This window comes from Hypanus sabinus, chromosome 2, assembly GCF_030144855.1.
Source record: "Hypanus sabinus isolate sHypSab1 chromosome 2, sHypSab1.hap1, whole genome shotgun sequence".
Classification (NCBI taxonomy): domain Eukaryota; kingdom Metazoa; phylum Chordata; class Chondrichthyes; order Myliobatiformes; family Dasyatidae; genus Hypanus; species Hypanus sabinus.
Window position 1 is genome coordinate 183,189,300 of NC_082707.1, and position 23,299 is coordinate 183,212,598.

General features: G+C 38.6%; 1 protein-coding gene across 3 annotated transcripts in view; it reads left to right on the top strand.

The window, feature by feature from the left end:
* smek1 (SMEK homolog 1, suppressor of mek1 (Dictyostelium)) overlaps positions 1 to 23,299 on the top strand; it is a 136,241-nt gene that overhangs the window by 34,607 nt on the left and 78,335 nt on the right. For 2 of the 3 annotated variants that reach the window (XM_059960964.1, XM_059960960.1), the window contains exon 2: positions 22,277 to 22,332. The exons of the other annotated variant lie outside the window; for it this stretch is intronic. In XM_059960964.1, coding sequence (XP_059816947.1) covers positions 22,277 to 22,332 — 56 coding nt within the window. The remainder of the gene's footprint in view (positions 1 to 22,276; positions 22,333 to 23,299) is intronic. 3 annotated transcript variants of the gene reach the window in all.

Sequence of the window (23,299 nt, forward strand, 5' to 3'; positions counted from 1 at the left end):
TAGGCAGAGACTGAAGACTGAAGCACCAGTAGTGAGGACCAAGAACAAGGGACAAGGGAAGCACAAGAGTGCCTACAAGACTGCTTTGAATTGGTGGACTGGACTGCATTCAAGGAGTCATTTTTGAACCTGGATGAGTATGCTGCAGTTGTTACGAACTTCATTAAAACCTGTGTAGATGAGTGTGTCCCTACAAAGACTTGCTGCATATTCCCAAACGAAAAGCTGGATGAGCCAGGAGGTACGTCATCTGCTGATGGCTAGATCTTGTGGCATTTAAGTCTGTACCAGAAAACCAGGTATGATCTGCAAAGGGCTATTTCAAGGGCGAAGAGAAAATTTTGAGTGAGGTTGGAGGTGTCATTGGAAGCAGGGCAACTCTGGCAGGGCTTGCAAGATATTACTTCCTACAAAGCAAAACTCAATAGCATGAATGACAGCGATGCCTCACTACCAGATGAATTCAACGCCTTCTATGAACTCAACAATTATACCAGTGCCTAAGAAGAATAATATGAGCTGCCTTAATGATTATCAACAGTGATGAAATGCTTTGAGAGGTTGGTCATGACTAGACCGAACTCCTGCCTCAGCAAGGACCTGGACCTGTTGCAATTTGCCTATCGCCACAATAGGTCGATAGCAGATGCAATCTCAGTGGCTCTCCACGCGGCTTTAGACCACCTGGACAACACAAACACCTATGTCAGGATGCTGTTCATCGACTATAGCTCAGCATTTAATACCATCATTCCCACAATCCTGATTGAGAACTTGCAGAATTTGGGCCTATATAGCTCCCTCTGCAATTGGATTCTCAACTTCCTACCCGGAAGACCACAATCTGCGGATTGGTGTTAACATATCCTCCTCACTGACAATCAACACTGGTGCACCTCGGGTGTGTGCATAGCCCACTGCTGTACTCTCCTATATACCCATGACTATGTGGCTAGGCATAGCTCAAATACCATCTATAAATTTGCTGACAATACAACCATTGATGGTAGAATCTCAGGTGGTGACGAGAGGGCGTACAGGAGTGAGATATGCCAACTACTGGAGTGGTGCCACAGCAACAACCTGGCATTCAACTCAATAAGATGAAAGAGCTGATTGTGGACTTCAGGAAGGGTAAGACGAAGGAACACATACCAATCCTCATAGAGGAATCAGAAGTGGAGAGAATGAGCAAGTTTCAAGTACTGGGTGTCAAGATCCTTGAGGATCTAACCTGGTCTCAACATATTGATGCAGTTATAAAGAAGGCAAGATAGCAGCTGTACTTTATTAGGAGTTTGAAGTATGTCAACAAATACACTCAAACTTCAATAGATGTACCGTGGAGAGTATTCTGACGGGCTGCATCACTGTCTGGTGTGGGGGTGGTGGGGGCTACTGCACAGGACTGAAAGAGGCTGCAGAAGGTTGTAAATTTAGTCAACTCCATCTTGTACTAGTCTACAAAGTACCCAGGACATCTTCGTGGAGCGGTGTCTCAGAAAGGCAGCGTCTATTATTAAGGACCTCCAGCACCCAGGACATGTCACCATCAGGTAGGAGGTACAGAAGCCTGAAGGCACACACTCAGCAATTCAGGAACAACTTCTTTCCCTCTGCCATCCAATTCCTAAATGGACATTGAACCCCTGGACACTACCTCACTTTTTAAAAAATATATAGTATTTCTGTTTTTTGCACAATTGTAATCTACAATATATGTATACTGTATAGAATATACTGAATAAGATTTACTTTATTATATTTTTTCCTTCTATATTATGTATTGCAATGAACTGCTGCTACTAATTTGCCTGCTGGAGTAGCAGGTCCATAACAGATGCCATTTCATTGGCTCTTCACTCAACCCTGGAATATCTCGACAGCAAAGCTGCAAACACCTGGATGCTCTTTTTTTTGTAATTTTTTTTATTGAAGTTCATCATCAAACAAACATTTTCATAAGATGTGTTTCAGACATTGTACCTATATATCATATAATTATATATATATCACAAATCTCCACAAAGTATTTATCTGAGGTACACACTTATAGAAAAGAGTGGAGAGAAAAAACAAGCAAAAGGGAAGAACTATGTACAAGTAGGGAGTGATCTTTTGTTTTTACAACAGATTCATTGATTTGTGAGAATAAAGTCATGCCTATGAGGCATTATTTAGTTAAACCATTTTTCCCAGTATGAATCAAATTGTTCCAAATTGGATAAAATTCTCTTACGTTTGATTGGATTTAATAGCCCATTGATATTAAAATAAATGAATTTTACCTTGTCCTTAGTCATCTGTATTTATCTGTCAGTGTACCATTGAAATTAGAATAAAACTTAATCGATCTACTCCCTGAACAAATACGAACCAAGAAACGCAGATAATAACAAAAATGGCAACGAACGTGTGATTCCAAGGCTGAGGTCACTAGTAGATGACCCTGTGTTGAGCTAGAGGAAATGTCTAGCTGTGGGGGATAACCCCTTCCTACTTGTGAGTTGAGGGCCCCCAATGCAGTATTCATAAGAGTCAGTGAACAAATCCATTACACAGAAAAGATTTTCCTGTGTACTCTTATATATACATACATACACAAAAAAAATATACACACACACACACACACACACACATACATTACATACATATATACTCATTTTGGTGGGGGAAAAGGAGTAAGTGAGCGAATAAAGAATAACAACTAAGTAATATAAAATCCACATTATAATAAGTATTTCTCGAGGTAGGTATATCACCGTGTACTTTTGCTTTCATTTAGCTTCTCAACATTTTTAAAGTTAGCTAAACCTTATAGCTCTTCTGAAGGGGGTGAGGACTGTCTTTGGGAAACTCCCGGTCTCTTCCTGATACATTTCTCTCGGCCTCCGCCCGTCTCCTGCTTTCTCGATTCTTGCACTACTTTCCAAGTGGAGTGGGACAGTTCCTCAGTCAGGCTTTCCCTCATTTTGGTGACACTGATGGGCAAATCTCTGGCCTTCATGTCTGTAGTTGCCTCTTCCACCGTCTGGTACAACCGCGTCCCATTGTCATAAAACACTCGAAGTTTAGCAGAGTACGGAGTTTGAAATCTAATCGTATTTTGTTTTAGTACTCGCTTTACTTGAGAGTATTCTTTGTGTTTCGGCAGGACCGCCGGTGGGGGGGGGGGGGGGTAATCTTGGTCGAAATATATTAATTTATCATTGAAAAACACTCTCTTCTTACCCCAGGCCCTTTGTAGAATCTGCATCTTGGTGCTGTACTGAAGGAATTTAATTATTATAGAGCGTGGTTTTCTGTCCTGGGTAGGTTTCAGAACCAGCGCGCGGTGCGTCCTCTCGATTTCCAGCTCCATAGTTGAGGGAAGATCCAGCACATCCTGCAGTAACTTTTCGACAAACTCTGTCATAGACGAGCCCTCCGCTCCTTCTGGAACGTTGTAGATTCTGATATTTTTTCGCCGTGATCTTCCCTCCAGATCAAGCAGTTTACCTTCTTGGTGATGTATTATTTTTATTGTCTTGCTTAGTATCCGTTCCACGTTTTGAATGCGATCTTGCACCTTCTCAATTGGACTCTGTGCCACCACAATTTTTTGATTAATGCGGGCGAGCTCTGCCTTAATATCCCGGAGCTGCTGCTTTATTTCTTTCTGGACCTCCATTATCTCTTTCAGGATTTCAAACATATTCGCCGCTTCGACTGAGTGAGGCTCAGCAGCCGCCTCGCTAGCATGCGGTCAGGTAGGAGAGCAGCTCGCTACACTCCTCTCGGACCCAGGCTCCACAGTGTCACTTTTTTTATTTCCGTTCCTTTTCCCCATTCTTGCCCCTCTTTTCAATTCAAATATTTTTCGAAAAATATTATATTTGATGGAATAACGGGGCTTAATACGCGCTTTTCCGGAGGAGCTAGTGACTTAAGCTGCAATTCTCAACAATGACATCACCGGAACCTCAGGATGCTCTTTTTTGACTATGCCTCAGCATTCAATACCATCATTCTCCTCAAAACTAATCAATAAGTTTCAGGGCCTTAACCTCAGTGCATCTTGCAATGCACTTGGAATCTCAATTTCCTTACTTGTAGACCCAAATCAGTTGGAATTGGTAACAACATCTCCTCCACAGTCTCCATCAGCACAGGTGCACCACAAGTCTGTGTGCTTAACCTCTTGCTCTACTTGCTTTACACTTATGACTGTGTGGTTAAACACAGCTCCAACCCCATATTCAAGCTTGCTGGCCAAATCAGTGGTTGTGACGTATCAGCATATAGCAAGGAGATTGCATATCTGGCTGAGTGGTGCCATAACAACAGCCTCTTGCTCAATGTCAGTAAGACTCGATGAGCTGGTTATTGGCTTCAGGAGGAGAAAACCAGAGGTCCATGGGCCAATTATCATCGGTGGGGGGGTGGGGGGGCTCAGAGGTGGAGAGGAGAACTTTAAATTCTTTGGTGTTAATAATTCTGCACGACCTGTCCTGGGCCCAGCATGTAAGTGCAATTACAAAGAAGGCACAGCAGTGCCTATACTTCCTTAGGAGTTTGCGAAGATTTGCGTGACATCCAAAACTTTGATAAGCTTCTATGGATGTGTGGTTGAGAGTATATTGACTGGCTGCATCACAGCCTGGTGTGGAAACACCAATGCCCTTGAATTGAAAATCCTACAAAAAGTAATGGGTACTGCCAGTCCATCATGGGTAAAGCCCTCCCCACCATTGAGTGCATCTACATTATGGTTGTTGCAGGAAAGCAGCATCCATTATCAGGGACCTCATCACCCAGGTCTTTCTGACATCAGGAAGAAGTTACAAGAGCCTCAGTACTCACACCACCAAGTTCAGGTGCTGTCATAGCCCCTCAACCACCAGACTCTTGAACCAAGGTGGATAACTTCACTTGCTCTATCATTGAAATGCTCCCACAACCTATGGACTCATTTTCAAGGACTCTTTTCATCTCATGTTCATGTATTTATTGCTTATTTATTTTTATTATAATTTATTTCTTTTTGTATTTACACAGTTTGTTGTTTTCTGCACACTGGTTGACCATCCATATTGGTACAGGTTTTCTTTCTTTTTCAATCTTTTTATTATTAATATCAACAAAATAAAATTGGTACATAGATAATGGGATTACAAACATACACATTTCAACTGAACATGAAAGAATACATAAGCAATGGTTACAGTATAAATGAGTATTCCCAAATTATGGACAATACATTTACAAATAAACAAGGCAAACCTAGGTATATCATAATATATATTTAAAAAAAACAGGAAAAAGAAAAAAAATTGTGCAAAAAAACCTAATCTATTAATCTAATAACTAATAAGGAAAAAAAAACAAAAAAAAGAAAAAGAAAAAATGGGGAAAAAAGGGCTGTTTATAATATCTCACAAAAATACAAAATCATCAGTGTCGTCAACTCCGATCCTCTTAACATATATAAAATCGAAACTGGAAAAACAAATAGGCTTGGAACAGGGTCATATTACATCATATGAAAGTATTGAATAAATGGTCTCCATATCTTTTCAAATTTAATAGAAGTATCAAATACAACACTTCTAATTTTTTCTAAATTTAGACATAACATAGTTTGAGAAAACCAATGAAATACGGTAGGAGGATTAATTTCTTTCCAATTCAACAAAATAGATCTTCTAGCCATTAATGTAAGAAATGCAATCATTCGACAAGAGGATAAATGGAGTGAGTCCATCATTGCTAAACCAAAAATTGCAGTAATAGGATGAGGTTTTAAATCAATGTTCAATACCGTAGAAATAATATCAAAAATGTCTTTCCAATATTTTTTCAAAAGCGGACACGACCAGAACATATGAGTTAAAGACGCTATCTCAGAATGACATCTGTCACAAATAGGATTTATATAGGAATAAAAATGAGCCAATCTATCTTTGGACATATGAGCCCTATGCACAACCTTAAACTGTATTAATGAATGTTTAGCACATATAGATGATGTATTAACTAATTGAAGAATTTTATCCCAATTCTCAATAGAGATAGTAAGGTTAAGTTCTCTTTCCCAATCATTTTTAATCTTATAGAAGGGCTCTGAACGTATCTTCATAATTATATTGTAAAGTTTTGATATTAGTCCTTTCTGAGAAGGATTTAGTTCAAACAAATTCTCCAAAATACCTGAAGACACAAAATTTGGAAAAGAAGTACAGTATTTAAGAAATTCCTAATCTGTAAATATCTAAAAAAATGAAATCTAGGCAAATTATATTTAATAGATAATTGTTCAAAAAACATAAAACAATTATCCAAAAATAAATCGGAAAATTGTAGTAATCCTTTAGTCATCCAAGCTGAATAAGCTTGGTTTATAATAGAAGGATAAAAAAGCAATTGGATACAATAGGAATATTTAAAACAAACTGAGTCAACCCAAAAAATTTCCAAAATTGAAACCATATACGTAAAGTATGTTTAACTATCGGGTTGTCAATTCATTTCAGCAATTTAGAAAGAGCAAAGGGAAGAGAAGTCCCTAAAATAGAACCCAATGCAAATCCTTGTACAGATTTAATTTCCAGGTTCACCCAATGAGGGCTAAAAGATATATCCCAATCCTTTAACCAACATATCAAATATCAGATATTAACTGCCCAATAATAAAATATAAAATTAGGCAATGCCAATCCACCTTCTTTCCTTGCCTTCTGTAAATATTTTTTACTTAATGTAGGATTTTTATTCTGCCATATATATGAGGAAATTTTTGAATCAACATTAGCAAAAAAAGATTTCAGAATAAAAATTGGTACCGCTTGAACTATATATAAAAACTTGGGTAAAATAACCACCTTAATAGCATTAATCTGACCTATCAGAGATAAAGATACTGGTGACCATTTAATAAACAAACATTTAATCTGATCGATTAAGGGTAAAAAATTAACCTTAAATAAGTCCTTATAGTTTTTTGTGATTTTAATCCCTAAGTAAATAAAAGAGTCATTAACTAATTTAAAAGGTAAATTTCCATAAATTGGAACCTGTCTATTTAAAGGAAACAATTCACTCTTATTAAGATTTAATTTATACCCGGAAAAATTACTAAATTGAGCCAACAATGATATAACTGCAGGAATGGATTTCTCAGGATCAGAAATAAATAATAATAAATCATCTGCATATAATGATAGCTTATGTATATCTGTCCCATGATTAATGCCAAAAATGTTCTGTGATTCTCTGATAGCAATTGCCAAGGGTTCTAAAGCAATATCAAATAATAATGGACTAAGAGGACAGCCTTGTCTAGTACCCCGAAATAAACAAAAAAGGGGAGATCTTTGATTGTTAGTAAGCACCGAGGCTACTGGAATATGATATATCAGTTTAATCCAGGAAATGAATGTTGGACTAAAATTAAACTTCTCAGGCATATTAAATAAGTATGGCCATTCAACTCTATCAAATGCTTTCTCCGCATCTGATGAAATGACACATTCTGAAGTGCTTTGTGAAGGAGTATAAACAATATTCAATAATCTCCTAACATTGAAAAAAGAATAGCGATTTTTAATAAAACCAGTTTGATCTTCCGAAATAATTTGGGGTAATACCTTCTCCAGCCTGGATGCCAGTAACTTGGAAAAGATCTTGGAATCTACATTCAATAAAGATATTGGCCTATAGGATGCACAGTCAGTAGGGTCTTTATCTTTCTTCAATATTAAAGAAATGGAAGCTCTATAAAAAGATTGTGACAGATTGTCCAATCTAGTTGCTTCTTCAAAACCCCTGCATAACCAAGGAAAAAGAGTAGCGGAAAAACATTTTAAAAATTCTTCTGTATACCCATCTGGACCTGGTGCTTTCCCAGAATTCATAGAGGAAATAACTCCTTTAATTTCTGCATCCGTAATAGGAGTTTCTAATACTGAAAGATCATCTGATGATAATTTTTGGAAAATTCAATTTCCCAAGAAAATCACACATGGTATTATGATCATGAGGGAATTCGGAATGATACAGGGAGGTATAAAAATCTTGAAATGATTTGTTTATCTCATCATGGTTAACTGTCAGATCCCCATTCTGCTGACGGATCTTAGTAATTTGACGTTTAACCAAAGCATTCTTCAATTGACTAGCTAACAGTTTACCCGATTTATCACTATGTATATAAAAATCAGATCTGGTTTTCATTAATTGATTTTTAATCAAAGATGTAAGTAATAAACTATGTTCCGATTGAAGTTCAACCCTTTGTTTGTAAAGCTCCTTACTAGGAGTAATCGAATATTTCTTGTCGATCTCTTTAATTTTATCAACCAATAAAAGAGTTTCCTTCTTAATGCGTTTTCTCAGACCAACAGAGTAGGAGATAATCTGTCCACGTATATATGCTTTAAAAGTGTCCCAAAGTGTTCCGCAAGAAATATCATCCGCGGAATTAGTTAAAAAGAAGAAATTGATCTGTTCCTTCATAAATTTAATAAAATCTGGATCTTTCAGTAAGGTAGAATCAAATCGCCATTGTCTAGCACTAGAAGCTGTATACGTAAATTTAATAGAAAGTTTTAATGGAGCATGATCAGAGATGGCTATAATTAATAAAAAAAATAATCAATTCTTGAGTAGGAATGATAAGCGTGAGAAAAATGAAAACTCTTTGTCCTTAGAATGCCGAAATCTCCAAATATCAAAAATTCCATTATCAGTCAAAAAAGAGTTAATACAAGTGGCCGACTTATTAGGTAAAGTCTGAGTAGATATAGATTTGTCCAACAAAGGATTTAAACAACAATTAAAGTCACCACCCATTACTAACTTATGTTCATTTAGATTAGGTAGAGAAGTAAATAAGGACTTAAAAAATCCATATTTGCAGCATAAACATTAACCACAGCAACCTTTTTGTTAAAAAGTAAGCCAGTAATTAACAAAAATCTACCATTCGGATCCAAAAAGATATTGTGTTGGACAAATGCAATGGAGGAGTCAATAAAAATTTAAACTCCCTTTACTTTAGCATTCGAATTCAAATGGTACTGTTGTCCCTCCAAAACCTAAAAAAGCAATAATTGTCCTCTTTCCTCACATGAGTTTCCTGTACAAAAATAATAGGAGCATTAAGTCTTTGGAATACTTTGAAAATCTTTTTCCGTTTAATCGGATAGTTTAAGCCATTAGTATTCCAAGAGACAAAATTAATGGTCTGAGCCATATTTCTGAAATCAACCCTTTGGTATATAAAGGGTTAACCAAATTATGAACTCATGCACCTGGAAGAGGAACAAAAATGAGGGGCGGACCCAGAAGTGACGACATCGCGGACATTTTAGTAGTTTAAAATCAGCCCAAATGAAGAAACTAAAAAAAAACTAATGTAAGGAACATAAGATTTAGAAAAAAAACCCCACCCCCCCACCCAAGAGGAGAAAAAGATCCACCCAAACTCTAAAGAAATAATAATCACTATTCTAAAACCAAACTTAATATAATTGGTAGTTAAAAAAAACAAAAAGAATATAATCACTAGTAACTTATAAATCGGGTTAAAACCCAAACAAACCAAAAACAAGTTAAACTGTGATAAGAAATGCATTACAGGAAGAAGACGAGAAAAAAAATGATGAAATCAAAAAAAAGTCAAAAATATTTTAGAGAAGAAACCGCCATCTTAAGTAAAAAAAAATTCACCTTTGAAAGATTAATAATAATGACCAAAGTTAAAATACAGTGGTTGAAGTAAGTAAAATAAAAAGATTAGTATGTCGAAAAAAAAACTTTAATTAGAGTTTAAAATATAGAGTAAACCTACTACACCAATAGCCAGAAACAAAATCTGGTTTTGGAAACAAAAACCATCTTGCATGATCAAAATCATTCATTTATTAGAGACGAGAATCTGTAGCAGTAGGGAAGTTCTCATTCAGAAAGCTTCTCGCTTCAGATGTAGAAAGGAAAACACGCCGTGGTGCATTCGGAGGTGAGATTCTGAGTTTTGCAGGGTATAAGAGCGCAGGTTTTGGATTTTTCTTGCAGCATTCGGATATCAGAGGTTTAAAAAGAAGCCTTGCCTTCATTACTTCTGGACTAAAATCTTCCACTAATCGAAAATTGTGATCTTGAAATTTGACCATTCCTACACGCCGAGCCACACGAATAAGTTGCTCTTTAACATGCACATAGTGAAATCGGTGGTTTAGCTGAAGCACTTTGTGATAGACACATAATTCTGTGAGTGCGATCAAGTAACAGAGGACTGTCTGGGAATACAGAAGGGAACGCATCCTTTAAAAGTTAAGCAAAGTACTTCGAGGGGTTCCCTTGTTCAATACCTTCTGGGAGACCAAGTATGCATAAGTTCTGTCTTCTGGACCGATTCTCAAAGTCGACACTCTTGGTTTTAAGTGTTTCCACCTGTTTAATCGTCAAAAATAATTTCTGCTCCAGTTTTTCAATTATCGAGTCTTGCTTCCGAGCGTCCTCTTGCAAAGTTACGATTAGAACTTGCTGCTGGTTAACTACTAAATCGGTCTTATCCATATAATCTTGGAATAGCCTTTATATCTTGTTTAAAAATTTGTCGTTCTTCAAATTTTTCATTTAAAACTTCCAATAATATTTCATAAGTCAATTCAGTGCACTTTGGATCCGTCTTTTTCTTCTTCCCGTTCCCGTTAGGATCTTTCCCAGGTTCTCGCCCTTTAGATCTAAGAGGCATTTCTGTATTAATTTCTTCAAAAATTCACAATGAACTCTTATAGATAAGTCCAAAAAAGTAGCAAGAATCTTTTGGTGTAGGTAAAAGTAAGTTAAATAAGGGTGATCATAGGTTAAAAAAAGTAAAGGTTATGGAGTGAATCTGAAACAGTGCTCACTCCATGAGCGTCTCCTGCTGACCTCGGTACAGGTTTTCATTGATTTTATTATGGTTATGATTCTAGGATGGATTAATTGAGTATGCCCGTAAGATGATGAATCTCAGGGTGGTATTTGGTGACAGTATGCATAGGAAATGATTGTAGTTTTTGTAAATCTAAGGATGAAAAGTTTGTTATTTGTGGAGGTGGTGCGGTAAAGGTTCAGTTGATTGGTTCTTGGTAAAAGGAGTTTGCTCTGCCATCAGGACTAACTTTTGCTGATTTGGAGTTTCATTTTAAAAGAGGTAGGTCTCATTTAAACATGGAACATATTGCAGGGCCAGAAGGGTACACCCTCTCCTCATTATATGCAGGGGATACTTTCCTCGCAGTTGCATAGTATGGATAACGCATAATGCGAATAGTTATTTAAATGGAGAAATAGGGATGCATTCTGGAGGGCTTCCTAAATATGTTTTATCTGTAATTTATTCACATTTTCATAGCAATAGAACACAAAAGCAGTACCACAATGCAACATTCATATTATATTTTGTCAATTTAAGGTAATATTCAATGTAATAAATCATAGAAAGTTAACATACTAGCCTGTACATTACTTGCCAACAGTGGCAGGTGTGTTGGCTCCAGGAGATGAGTGGTTGTGCAGTGGTGTTGGGCAGCTTTACATGGATGAAGTGGATGGTTGTGGGTTGTCAGGATCATCAAGAACAGCAAAGGGTGAAGGAAGACTCACAGAGCTCTCAGAACTGCCAGCAGCTGGAGATGACACTGGTTTGAAGAAAGTGACCTATGCTTTCTTGTTAGCTGCCCAGTGGACAGGAAGCATATTCTTACTCAAACCCTTAAGAGCACAGGGGTTTAGTGAATGGTAAACTAAGAGAGGCTTCATCTTACAGTCTCCTTTGGCATTGGAACACATAAGCAAAGTCAACCTATCCTTTGCTGCCTTGAAACCTGGCGCAGTCTTTTCATCCTTACTTATCTGAGTGCGTTTCGGCATACACTTCCAAAAAAGCCTGATCTCGTCTGCATTAAACACCTGCTTTGGTGTGATGCCGAACTCAGCTATCATAGCCCACAACCACAAAGGGCAACGTTCAGCAGCTTCGTGGTCTGCACTAGCTTGCTCATCACACAGCTAAATTGTGAAGCCTGTGACAATTAACAAATGTAGAAAACCATCCCCTACTTGCATTAAAGCTGACAACATCACTTGACACTTCCTCACTAGCCTCTGAACAAAGGCGACCATAAATTTCCAAAGCTTCCACGCAAAGATGTTGGGAACTGACTGTTGTTTTTTTCTTTGTTTCATGCTCTATGTACAAGCTCAACATTTTCTCCATTTTTGACATAATCAGGTTGCGCACTTTGATAACAATCTTTGAAGACACTTGTGATAGAATCAATCACTGCACTTTTTCTTTTCTCAGCATTTTTCTTTGTGTTTCTGATCGTGGACTCACCTAGGCCGAAGTAGCATCCCAGAGCTGTGTTACCTTCACCTGACCTGGCCCTATTTATAATTTCCAACTTTTTTTTCAAGTGTTAAAGCGGATCTCTGCTGCTTGGCTGATGGCCCAGGACTTGACATAGGACGCTTAGGAGGCATAGTTAAATAATTCAAGCACAAAATCAGTGCACCGTAGGTAATAACAACAAAAGTTTAAGAGTGCAAGGTTGCACATCCACACACTGCCAAAACCAGTGCGAAACCTGTGGGAATGAGACTGAGGCATACGCATGTGACTTGTATTGGCGGGAAAGCAGTGCTTCTCATCCCAACAACTTCGCATAACTGAGTTTTGGACGCATATAAAGAGAAGTTGGTAGAAATGGGTTCAATGCATAACTATGAAACCGCCTTGTTTGAAGACACATATAACGAGTATAGGGTGTGAGTGCGTGATGCTATTCATCTTGGCTAAAAGATCTTGAAGTAAAGACATAGTCTAAGGAGTTTATTGACAGAGCTAAGATTAATTTATTAATCCACACTAGTGCAATGTTATTCACTGAGAGGAGGTTCAGTTACTATGTAGTTGTGATTTTAATGAAGTGATATTGACAGCAGTGTGTTGGCGTTTGTCTAGTTATCCAAAGGTCGCTTGTTCGAGCCTTGGCCGAGGCTGCGTGTGTGTCCTTGAGCAGGCACTTAACCACACATTGCTCTGCGACGATACCGGTGCCAAGCTGTATGGGTCCCAATGCCCTTCCCTTGGGCAACTGTCGGTCTTCCATTAAAAAAAACCTTGCCCAGGCTTGCGCCCTGGAAACTTTCCAAGGTGCAAATCCATGGTCTATTGAGACTAACAGAGGCCTATACATTGACAGCAGTGTTAACGACTATTGTAGATGTGCTTTGCTAAAACGCTCCATTCAATGTTGCAATGTCAATGCATCTCTCATCCTGTACTATTTTTTTCTCTCTATATTGCTACAAGAAAGGTCACCAGAGCTCAAAAATAAACTGAAGGCTGCTTGAAATAAATGTTAAAAGATTTTAAACCTTTTTGCTCAAATTCACAACAGCTGCAAATCAACAATATAAATGAGAACTAACTGGCCATTTACAATCTGAGGTGTTTCTATCTACCCCTATTAGCAACGGACCTGGAAGTCACTAAGCTGGGGTTTGTATATAAAGATTAAATTGCTGTACCGTCTCACTGCAAACTTGTATTCTACGTGGAGAGTTGGGGTGGTTTGTGATTTTAACTAAAAATAGTAAATGGTCTTGCAAAAGTTCTGTTTGCTGTCATTCAATATCTTTTTCTCTGGAAAGCAAAACTTTTGCTTGAGGAGCTACACTGTTTCATTCCTGACTAGTTTCAAACTGTGAAATCAGGTTCCTCTGATTTTTGTGGGTATTTGCAGTTTGCAGCACATTTGAGGATGTGATCCAAGTCTGCAGTTGATACGATTCGATTCTGATACTTCAAAAGTTTGGGTACCCCGGTCAAAATTTCTGTTACTGTGAATAGTTAAGCAAGTAAAAGATGATCTGATTTCAAAAAGACATAAAGTTAAAGATGACACATTTCTTTAATGTTTTAAGCAAGGTAACTTTTTTTTTAATTTCCATCTTTTACAGTTTCAAAATAACAAAAAAGGAAAAGGGCCCAAAGCAAAAGTTTGGGCACCTTGCATGTTCAGTACTTAGTAACGCCCCCTTTGGCAAGTATCACAGCTTGTAATCGCTTTCTGTAGCCAACTAAGAGTCTTTCATTTCTTGTTTGGGGAATTTTCGCCCATTCTTCCTTGTAGTTCAGTGAGATTCTTGGGCCGCTTTGCATGCACTGCTCTTTTGAGGTCTATCCACAGATTTTCGATGATGTTTAGGTTGGGGGACTGTGAGGGCCATGGCAAAACCTTCAGCTTGCGCCTCTTGAGGTACATGCAGTCCCTGGGTTACGTACGAGTTCTGTTCCTGAGTCCGTCTTTAAGTCGGATTTGTATGGAAGTCGGAACAAGTACATCTGTTATTATTTAGCATCAGTTAGTCAAATGTTTGTCTTAGTATATATTTTACCTTTCTATGCACATAAAACACTTAAGAAACGTATGTATTCCAATAATTAAACCACTGCGTTGCTTAATAATAATTGTAGCTTTCATCAGGGCAGTGACTTTCACATGCTCCATTATTCTCACTTTAACCGTTATCCTTTAAAATTGTTCTGATCATTGACCGACTGTAGCCTAATGCTTTTCCAATGACCGATGGCGTTTCACCTCTTTCCAAACACTTTATTATTTCCACTTTACTTTCAATCGCAATCGCTTCCCGTCAATGGAACAGAAACACTGCGGGTAGCGGCTCCTGAGCTTTGCCGGCTCCCGAGGTCTGCTGGGTCCTAAGGACCACTGCATTGAGACAGGCTAAATGGGACAAGTGGGGGCTGTGCTGGGTTTGGGTATTTGATCTTCCACAGTATACCGTGTGGGAATTTAAACTGGAGGTGGCAGTGTTTTTTTTATGAGGTTGAGTTGCGAGCTCGACATCAACCCAGCACGGATGGTACTGGAGTCACTGGATCGACATCAACCTGGCACGGGAACGGTCTATCACTGGATCAAACTTGGGAAACTCCATTCTCCAGCCCAGCGCTGATCTCACTGCACCACCAGCCAACCGTAACAGTGGGGGGGGGGGGGGGTTGCGGGCAGGGTCAGGGTGAATCTTACTAAGAAAAATTTAAGCCAAATACAAAGTTAAACACTCAAAACAGTGTCAACGGCAACGACTTAAAATGGCGGATGGTGTTCTTCCTCGGTTCGTAAGTACGAGTTGTCCGTAAGTCAGACATTCGTAACTCGGGGGCTACCTGTAGTTCATTGTGGATTTTGAGGTGTGTTTAGGATTGTTATCCTGTTGCAGAAGCCATCCTCTTTTCATCTTCAGCTTTTTTTTTTATACAGTGGGTGTGATGTTTGCTTCCAGAATTTTCTGGTATTTAATTGAATTCATTCTTCCCTCTGTCAGTGAAAGGTTCCCCACGCTACTGGCTGCAACACAAGCCCAAAGTATGATCAATCCACCCCCGTACTTAACAGTTGGAGGGGTGTTCTTTTCATGAAATTCTGCACCCTTTTTTCTCCAAACACACCTTTGCTCATTGCGGCCAAAAAGTTCTATTTTAACTTTTATCAGTCCACAGGACTTGTTTCCAAAATGTTCCTTTGCAAACTTCTGATGCTGAATTCTGTGATAAGGACACAGGAGAGGTTTTCTTCTGATCACTCTTCCATGAAGGTCATTCTTGTGCAGGTGTCGTTGTACAGTAGAACAATCCACCATCACTCCAAGTCTGCTAAATCTTCCTGAAGGTCTTTTGCAGTCAAACAGGGGTTTTGATTTGCCTTTCTAGCAATCCTACGAGCAGTTCTCTTGGAAAGTTTTCTTGGTCTTCCAGACTTCAATCTCCACCATTCCTGTTAACTACCATTTCTTAATTACATTATGAACTGAGGAACTGGCTACCTGAAAATGCTTTGCTATCTTCTTATAGCTTTCTCCTGCTTTGTGGGCATCATTTATTTTCATTTGAATTCTGGTGGGGCAAGTGTTGGGTAGATGACCTATCAGAGCACAGCAGCAGCTGCAACCAGACCAGTGGTACTATGGATGGCTCTGAGGTTCAGCAGGAATGTCAGGTAGAGTACTAGTGATAGGAGACACAATAGTTAGGGAGATAGACAGGAGATTCTGTGAAAGAAGTGCCTTGATGGCGTTCTGCCTCCAAGGTTGCTAAACTTCAGAATGTGTCAGAACAGCTGCAGAATATTATCAAGGGAGGGTAAGCAGCCACGGAGGTCATGGTGCACATTGGCACCAGTGACGTAAGTAGAAAGGAGGAAGAGGTCTTTTGCAGTGAGTATAAGGAGTTGGGGATGAGTATAAGGGGATGCTGAAGAGCAGGTCGTCCAAAGTAGTAATATCTGGATTACTCCCAGTGCCATGTGCTGATCAGGGTAGGAATAGAATAATAGTACAGATGAATGAGTGGCTGAGGAACTGGTGCAGGGGGCAGGGGTTCAGATATCTGGATCATTGGGATCTTTTCTGGGGAAGATACAACCTATACAAAACGGATGAGTTGTCCCTGAATCTGAGGAGTTTAACTTACAAGGATACATAATGCATCAAAACAACAGACAGGTAAGCAGAGATTGTGCAGTGGCTCTGATGGTAAAAACTGAGACCAAATCCTTAGAAAGAGGTGAGGTAGGATTGGAAGGTGTAGAATCCTCGTGAGTAGAGTTAAGAAACTGAAACGGTAAAAAGACCCTGATGGGCACTATATACAGGCCTCAAGCAGTAGCCAGGATGTGGGCTATAAATTCCAATGGGAATCTTTACAAAGTCTTGTAAAAAGGGCATTGTTACAATAGTGATGGGGAATTTCAATATGCAGGTAGATAGGGAAAATCAATCTGGTGCCTGGACCCAAGAGAGAATTGTAGACTGCTTACAAGATGGCTTGTAAGAGCAACTTGTGTTTGAATAAACAAGAGGAAAGGCACAGGATGTTGTGCAATGAACCAGATTTTTTTTTTGGGGGGGGGGATTTAAGTAAAGGGACCCTTACTGATCATAATATGATTGAATTCACCCTGCAGTTTGAGAGGGAGAAGATAGTCAGGTTTAACAGCTTTACAGCAGAAGAAAGAGAATTACAGAAGCATGAGAGAGGAGGTGGTCAGAGTTGATTGGAAGGGGACATGATCTGGGATGATGGTAGAACAGGAATGGCTGGAGTTTCTGGGAACAATTCAGAAGGCACAGGATAGATGCATCCCAAAGATGAAGGAATATTCTAAAGGAAGGATGAGGCAACTGTGGCTGACAAATATCACAAAACTTAGTGTGAAGTTAGAGAATTGAGAAGCTTTAAAAAAACCCAACAAAAGCAACTAAAAAAAACCCATAAGGAGAGACAAGATGAAATATGAAGGTAAGCTAGCCAATAATATCAAAGAGATTTTTCAGATATATAAAGAGTAAAAGAGAGATGAGAGTGGATATTGGTCTGCTGAAAATTATGCTGGAGAGGTAGTAATGGGAGCAAAGAAATGGTGGACAAACTTAATAGTATTTTGCATCAGTCTTCACTGTGGAAGACACAAGCATTATGCCAGAAATTTGAGAGTGCCAGGGGCAGAAATGAATTTAGTTGGCTTTTACTTAGGAGATGGTGCTTGGGAAGCTGAAAGGTCTAAAGATAGTAAGTCACCTGAACCAGATGGACTACACCCCAGGGTTCTGAAAGAGGTAGCTAAGGTGATTGTGGAGCCACTATTAATGATCTTTCAAGAATCACTAAATTGTGGAATGTTTCCAGAAGATTGGGAAATTGCAAATGTCTCCACTCCTCTTTAAGGGAGGGAGGCAGAAGAAAGAAAATTGTAGGTCACTTAACCTGACTTGAGTTGTTGGGAAGATGTTGGAGTTCACTGTTACGGAAGAGTTTTCAGAGTACTTGGAGGCACATGTTAAATTAGGCCAAAGTCAGCATGGTTTCTTTTCTGAAAATCCTAGCTGACAAATCTGTTGGAATTCTTTGAAATAATAGGCAGGATAGACAAAGGAGAATCAGTGAGTGTTGTTTACTTGGATTTTCAGAAGGCCTTTGACAAGATGCTGCAAATGAGGCTGCTTAACAAGATAAGAGCCCATGGTATTACAGAGAAGAAACTAGCATGGAATGAAGATTGGCTGACTGGCAGGAGGCAAAGAGTGGGGATAAAGAGGTACTTTTCAGGTTGGCTGCTGCTGACTAGTGGTGTGCTTCGGGGTTCCGTATTGGGACCACTTTTTTGCACGTTAAATGTCAATGATTTAGATCGTGGAATTAATGGCTTTGTGGCCAAGTTTGCAGATGATAGAAAGATGGTGGATTGGCAGGTAGTGTAGGGGAAGCAGGGAGTCCGCAGAAGGATTTAAACAGATTGGATTAGGAGAATGGGAATTGGCGAAGTGCCAGATGGAATATAGTGCCAAGAAGTCATGCGCTTTGGTAGAAGGAAGAAAAGCGTGGACTATTTTCTAACCGTGCATAAAATTCAAAAATCTGAGGTACAAAGGGACTTGGGAGTCCTCATGCAGGATTCCTGAAATGCTCCCTCACACTCCCAAAATGCATCACCTCAGATTTATTAGAATTAAAATCCATCTTCCATTTCTCAGCCCATTTCAGAAAACACTGGTATCACTCTTAGCATAAGACTACCTTCCACATTGCCAGTAGTGCCATCTATCTTGATACTATCTGCAAACTTACTGATCATCCACTAACATCCAAATCCAAATTATTTCTATTTATAACAAACTGCAACAGTCCCGGTGGTGCCATTGTCATGGGCATTAAATCACAAATAAAGCTTATACAATCATCCTCTGTTTCATATTTCCCAGGCAATTTAAATTCAGTTTGCCAGCATCCCTGGATCCCATGATCCTTAACCTTGTGGAGCAGTCTCTTTTGTGGGATCTTGTCAGAGGCCTAACTAAACTAAACCATATTCAGATTCTGATTTATTTATCACATATATATTGAAACATGCAGTGAAATGCATCATTTCTGTTACAACCAACACATTCAAGGATGTGTTGGCAGGGTGCAATGTCACCACACATTGCAACACTGATTATAGCATGCCCACACTGCTCAGTGGAACAACATAGAACACAACAAGCAACAACACAAGGCCCTTTAATATCTACTGCACTGCCCTGTCAATACGCTTAAAATTTTGTACTATTATTTCTTTAAATATGAGCATTTGTTTGACAATTGTCATACCTTTCAATGATGATTAGCAACTCCCAACAGCTGTCTCACTCCGAATACCTTTATAGTTTCCTTCCTTAATTTGTTTAATTTTGTAATATTCTAGTCATTTTTCCCTTTGTAAGAATATTATTAATTAACACTTTCTCCTTGAAACCGATAATTATACTTGTGCTTGCCAGTATTTTTACTTGAAGCCACTTGTGATAAAGCTCAACAGCCCATTAACTTCCTGAAGAAAGTTCATCTGATTGAAAAATTATTTCTGCTCCTCTCCGTTTGTGCTGTCTGATCTGAATATTTCCAGCATTTTTTTTACTTTCTTATTTCCTGTATCTGTCTTTGTATCCTATAACCTTGATAACATTTTCACTACAGGTTATCTTTTAAAGACCTTTCCACATGACTAACTTTATCTCTAATTTTCCTGTCATTTAAGACTAACTACATATGCATCTCTATCTGAAAAATTGTTTTGTACTTTGTTATATGAGACCACATGAATTCATAAAGTAGCCGAATGACATGACTTTACATTTTCTTTTTAATCTAACTAAATCTGTGTCACTAAGACTTTTCTTTCCTCTTCAAATATTTTGTTCACTTGTCATTCTCTTAGGCAGTCCTCAGGATTGAGGATGACTTGTTTCCTCTATGATTTTTGTGGGTTTTGAGATGGTTGGAGAGTAGGATTTTTGAGGTCCTCATGAGTAACTTTGTTCTCAAGGCCATCCTAAATATCCCCTCTCTACTTCTGATGGCCATGGGCTAGACATTCCCACAGATTGATCCAAGTTTTGAAACTAATGATAACACAAATTGGGCACAGGTGAAGGCTACTTGGGCCCTTAAGCTTGCTCTCCAATTCGATAAAATCACATCTCATCTCTGTATTCCTTCCGGCCCCAGCAACTTCAAAGCTCTTGTTTATCAAGGTGTTATCTACTTTTGCCTTAAATAGTCAAATGCTTCTTCCACTGTCATTTTGGGTAGAGAGTTCTAAAGGCCTTTGACTCTGAGAGGAAAACTTCACCTCCTTAAGGCTTCAATGGGTGATAACTTGTTTTTATGCAATGGCTTCCTTCCCACTCTCCATTTAGATTCTTCATACAAAAAGAAACAGCTTCTCTATATCCACCCTGTTAAGTCGCTTGCCGGCATAAATGAGCTGGACCTTTCCAACTGTTCCTCAGGGTGGCACAGTAAGATAGCGGCTAGGTAATGGCTTTACAGTGGAGGCAGTCAGTGTTCAGTTCCCACCACTGTCTGTAAGGAATTTGTATATTCTTCCTTGACCATCTGGGTTTCCGCCAACATTCCAAAGACATAGGTTAGTAAGTTCAGGACATGCTATATTGGTGTTGGAAGCATGACAACATTTGTGGGCTATCCCCAGAGCGATATTAAGACCGTGTTGGTCATTGACTCAAAACAGGTTTTACTGCATGTTTTGATGTACGCGTAACAAATAAAGCTAATCTCTATCTTTAAAATAACTTTACCCATTCTAAGTAATGGGTCATGATTTCACATACATTAAAGAAGGAGGCTATTACTATAGTGGACTGACCTTCCTGCTTCTGTATTAATTTCCTCTTTGTAAGTGATAATATTCTGTTAGTCTTCCTAATTACTTACTGTAACTGCAGACAGATGACTCCTGTATTACAGCCATTTGAAGTTACTGAAATCCACACTTATAAAGTTTGCAGATCTCTACCTAAACTTTTGAGATGTAGAATAAAATTTATTTTGTGAAATTCATGTGTTGTGGCAGGGGTGGGAGAAAATAAATGCACTGTTGCAAAATTTGGCTTCAACTCTCATGATACATGTATAAATGACATGGTTTCACTTAACCAAAATCATAGTAAGACCCATTCTCTATAGAAATGCAATAGCCTCAGCCCCTGGTAATGTGGGTATCACCTGTACTTGCCTTTTACAAACTGTATTCTGACACCCAGATCTTTCCTGCATAGTTCTCATTTTGTCCCATCTTTTCTCTCTGTTTTATCTAGTCAATATCCTTTTTTAGTAACCTCCTTATATGGTCTTATCAGCAATCACCTTTGATAATAGTACCTTATCAAATATCTTTTTGAAATCTAAGTAAAATACATTTTTATTCTCACTATTACTTCAAAGTACACCATAAGTAGGTGAAAAGTGATTTCTTTTTCACAAAATAATTCTGCTGACTTGGCCTGATCATTTTTGTTAAAAGAACTCTGCTACAGTATCTGTAATACTAGCTAAAAGGGTCAAATTCTGCTGAGTTAGTAGAAGGCCTTTTGAAGTACCATTTGGAAACTGCAGATGGTATCAATGCTGGGGAAAGTAAAGTGGGAAAAATAGTCAAGCCATCATTTTGGCTTACTTGCTGCTAAATGCAAAATATACATTATGAGAAGATTGGAATAGAATTTTCTAACTTTGGAATTTAGAATTCTCTAACTTCTGGTAATTTTCCTCCTCCTTTATTTATCAATACCCCATTTTAGCTCTCCTCTTATCCACTTTTTCCCCTCGTCTCTCTCTGGTGTCCTTCCTGCTTCCCTTTCTCTCATGGTCCACTCTCCTCTCTCAGATTTCTTCTTCAGCCCTTACCTTTTCCACCTATCACCTGCTAGCTTCTCACTTCATCTTCCCCTCCCCCACTCACCTGTCAGTTTGTATGCCTTTCCGTCCCTCACCTTGTTCTGGCTTCTACCCCTTTCCTTTCCAGTCCAAGTGAAGGGTCTCGGCCTGAAACATAGACTGGTTTATTCCCATCCATGGATGCTGCCTGATGCTGAACCTCTCCAGCATTTTGTATTTGTTCCAGCATCTGCAGAATCTCTTGTATTTAGGAATAGACTTCACATTCGAAGTTCAGTTAATGTTCTTTACTAGGTCTAATTCATTGTATAGACTGTTAATAAAGTCACAGAGATGAGGAAAGAACAGAGATTGTCTTCGTAACTATTTTCTGGCATAAGCTAATACCTTCAAGAAACATGTTAGAAGTTTAAAAATATCTTGATTATTCAAATAACAAGACAAAAATGACCACCTATATTAAATTTTCTTTTTTCTTTTTAGGTTCTCTTCTCCTTGAATCAAAAATAAATCCTAATACAGCTTATCAAAAACAACAGGTAAGGCACCTAGATAATTGTATGCTATAGTTCGACATAAGGACTATGTTAGAAAACTGACTTTTGTTGGGACCATTCTGGAAACAACGACAGTGCCTTGAAAAAGTATTCAGCCCCCACTGCTATTTTCACATTTTACTGTCTCATTTTCTAAACTTAATATGTATTGAAGTAGGTTTTTTGAGCTAATCTAAACATTATGCATCATAATAAATCAAAAGAAAGATTCCAAAACCTGTCAACAATTTAGTAAAAATTAAAAACCAAAATTGTGAAGCTGAGAAAGTAAAGAATAAGTACACCCTGTCTATAAAGTTGAACAGTATGGTAAATTTTCAACAGACCACACCAAAATTACTCAAAAGAGCATTCACATGGCAGGGAAATATTAATGGAGAAGCACAAATCCGGAAAAGGGTACAAGACCATTTCAAAGGCACTGAACATACCTTGGAGCTCAATGTAGTCCATTGTGAGTTGCAGAGGGCGGCTGCAACTGGAGATGAAGTTCATGGCTCCACAATCTCCTAAGACCTTGCACAGAAAAGGTATTTATGGAAGAATGGCAAGGAAGATGTCCTGGCTAAAACAAAAGTATATCCTCGCCTGTAAAGACTTTGCAAAATGTCGCTTAGAAGATACTATAAAGATGTACAAGAAGGACTTGTGGTTGGATGACACTAAAGTGGAACTCCTTGGCCTCAACACTAAATGGTATGTGTGGTGTAAATCTAATGCTGCACATCAGCCAGATGACACCATCTTCAATGTGAAGTATGGTGGAGATAGCATCATGCTATTGGGATGCTTTTCAGCATTAGGGACTAGGAATCTGTTCAGGATTGATGGGAAGAAGATTGCTGCTAAATACAGAAAGATCTTAAATAAAAACCTGGTAGCCTCTGCCAGAAAGCTTAATCTGGGGCGGTAGTTCATCTTTCAGCAGGTTGACCCAAAGCACATGGGT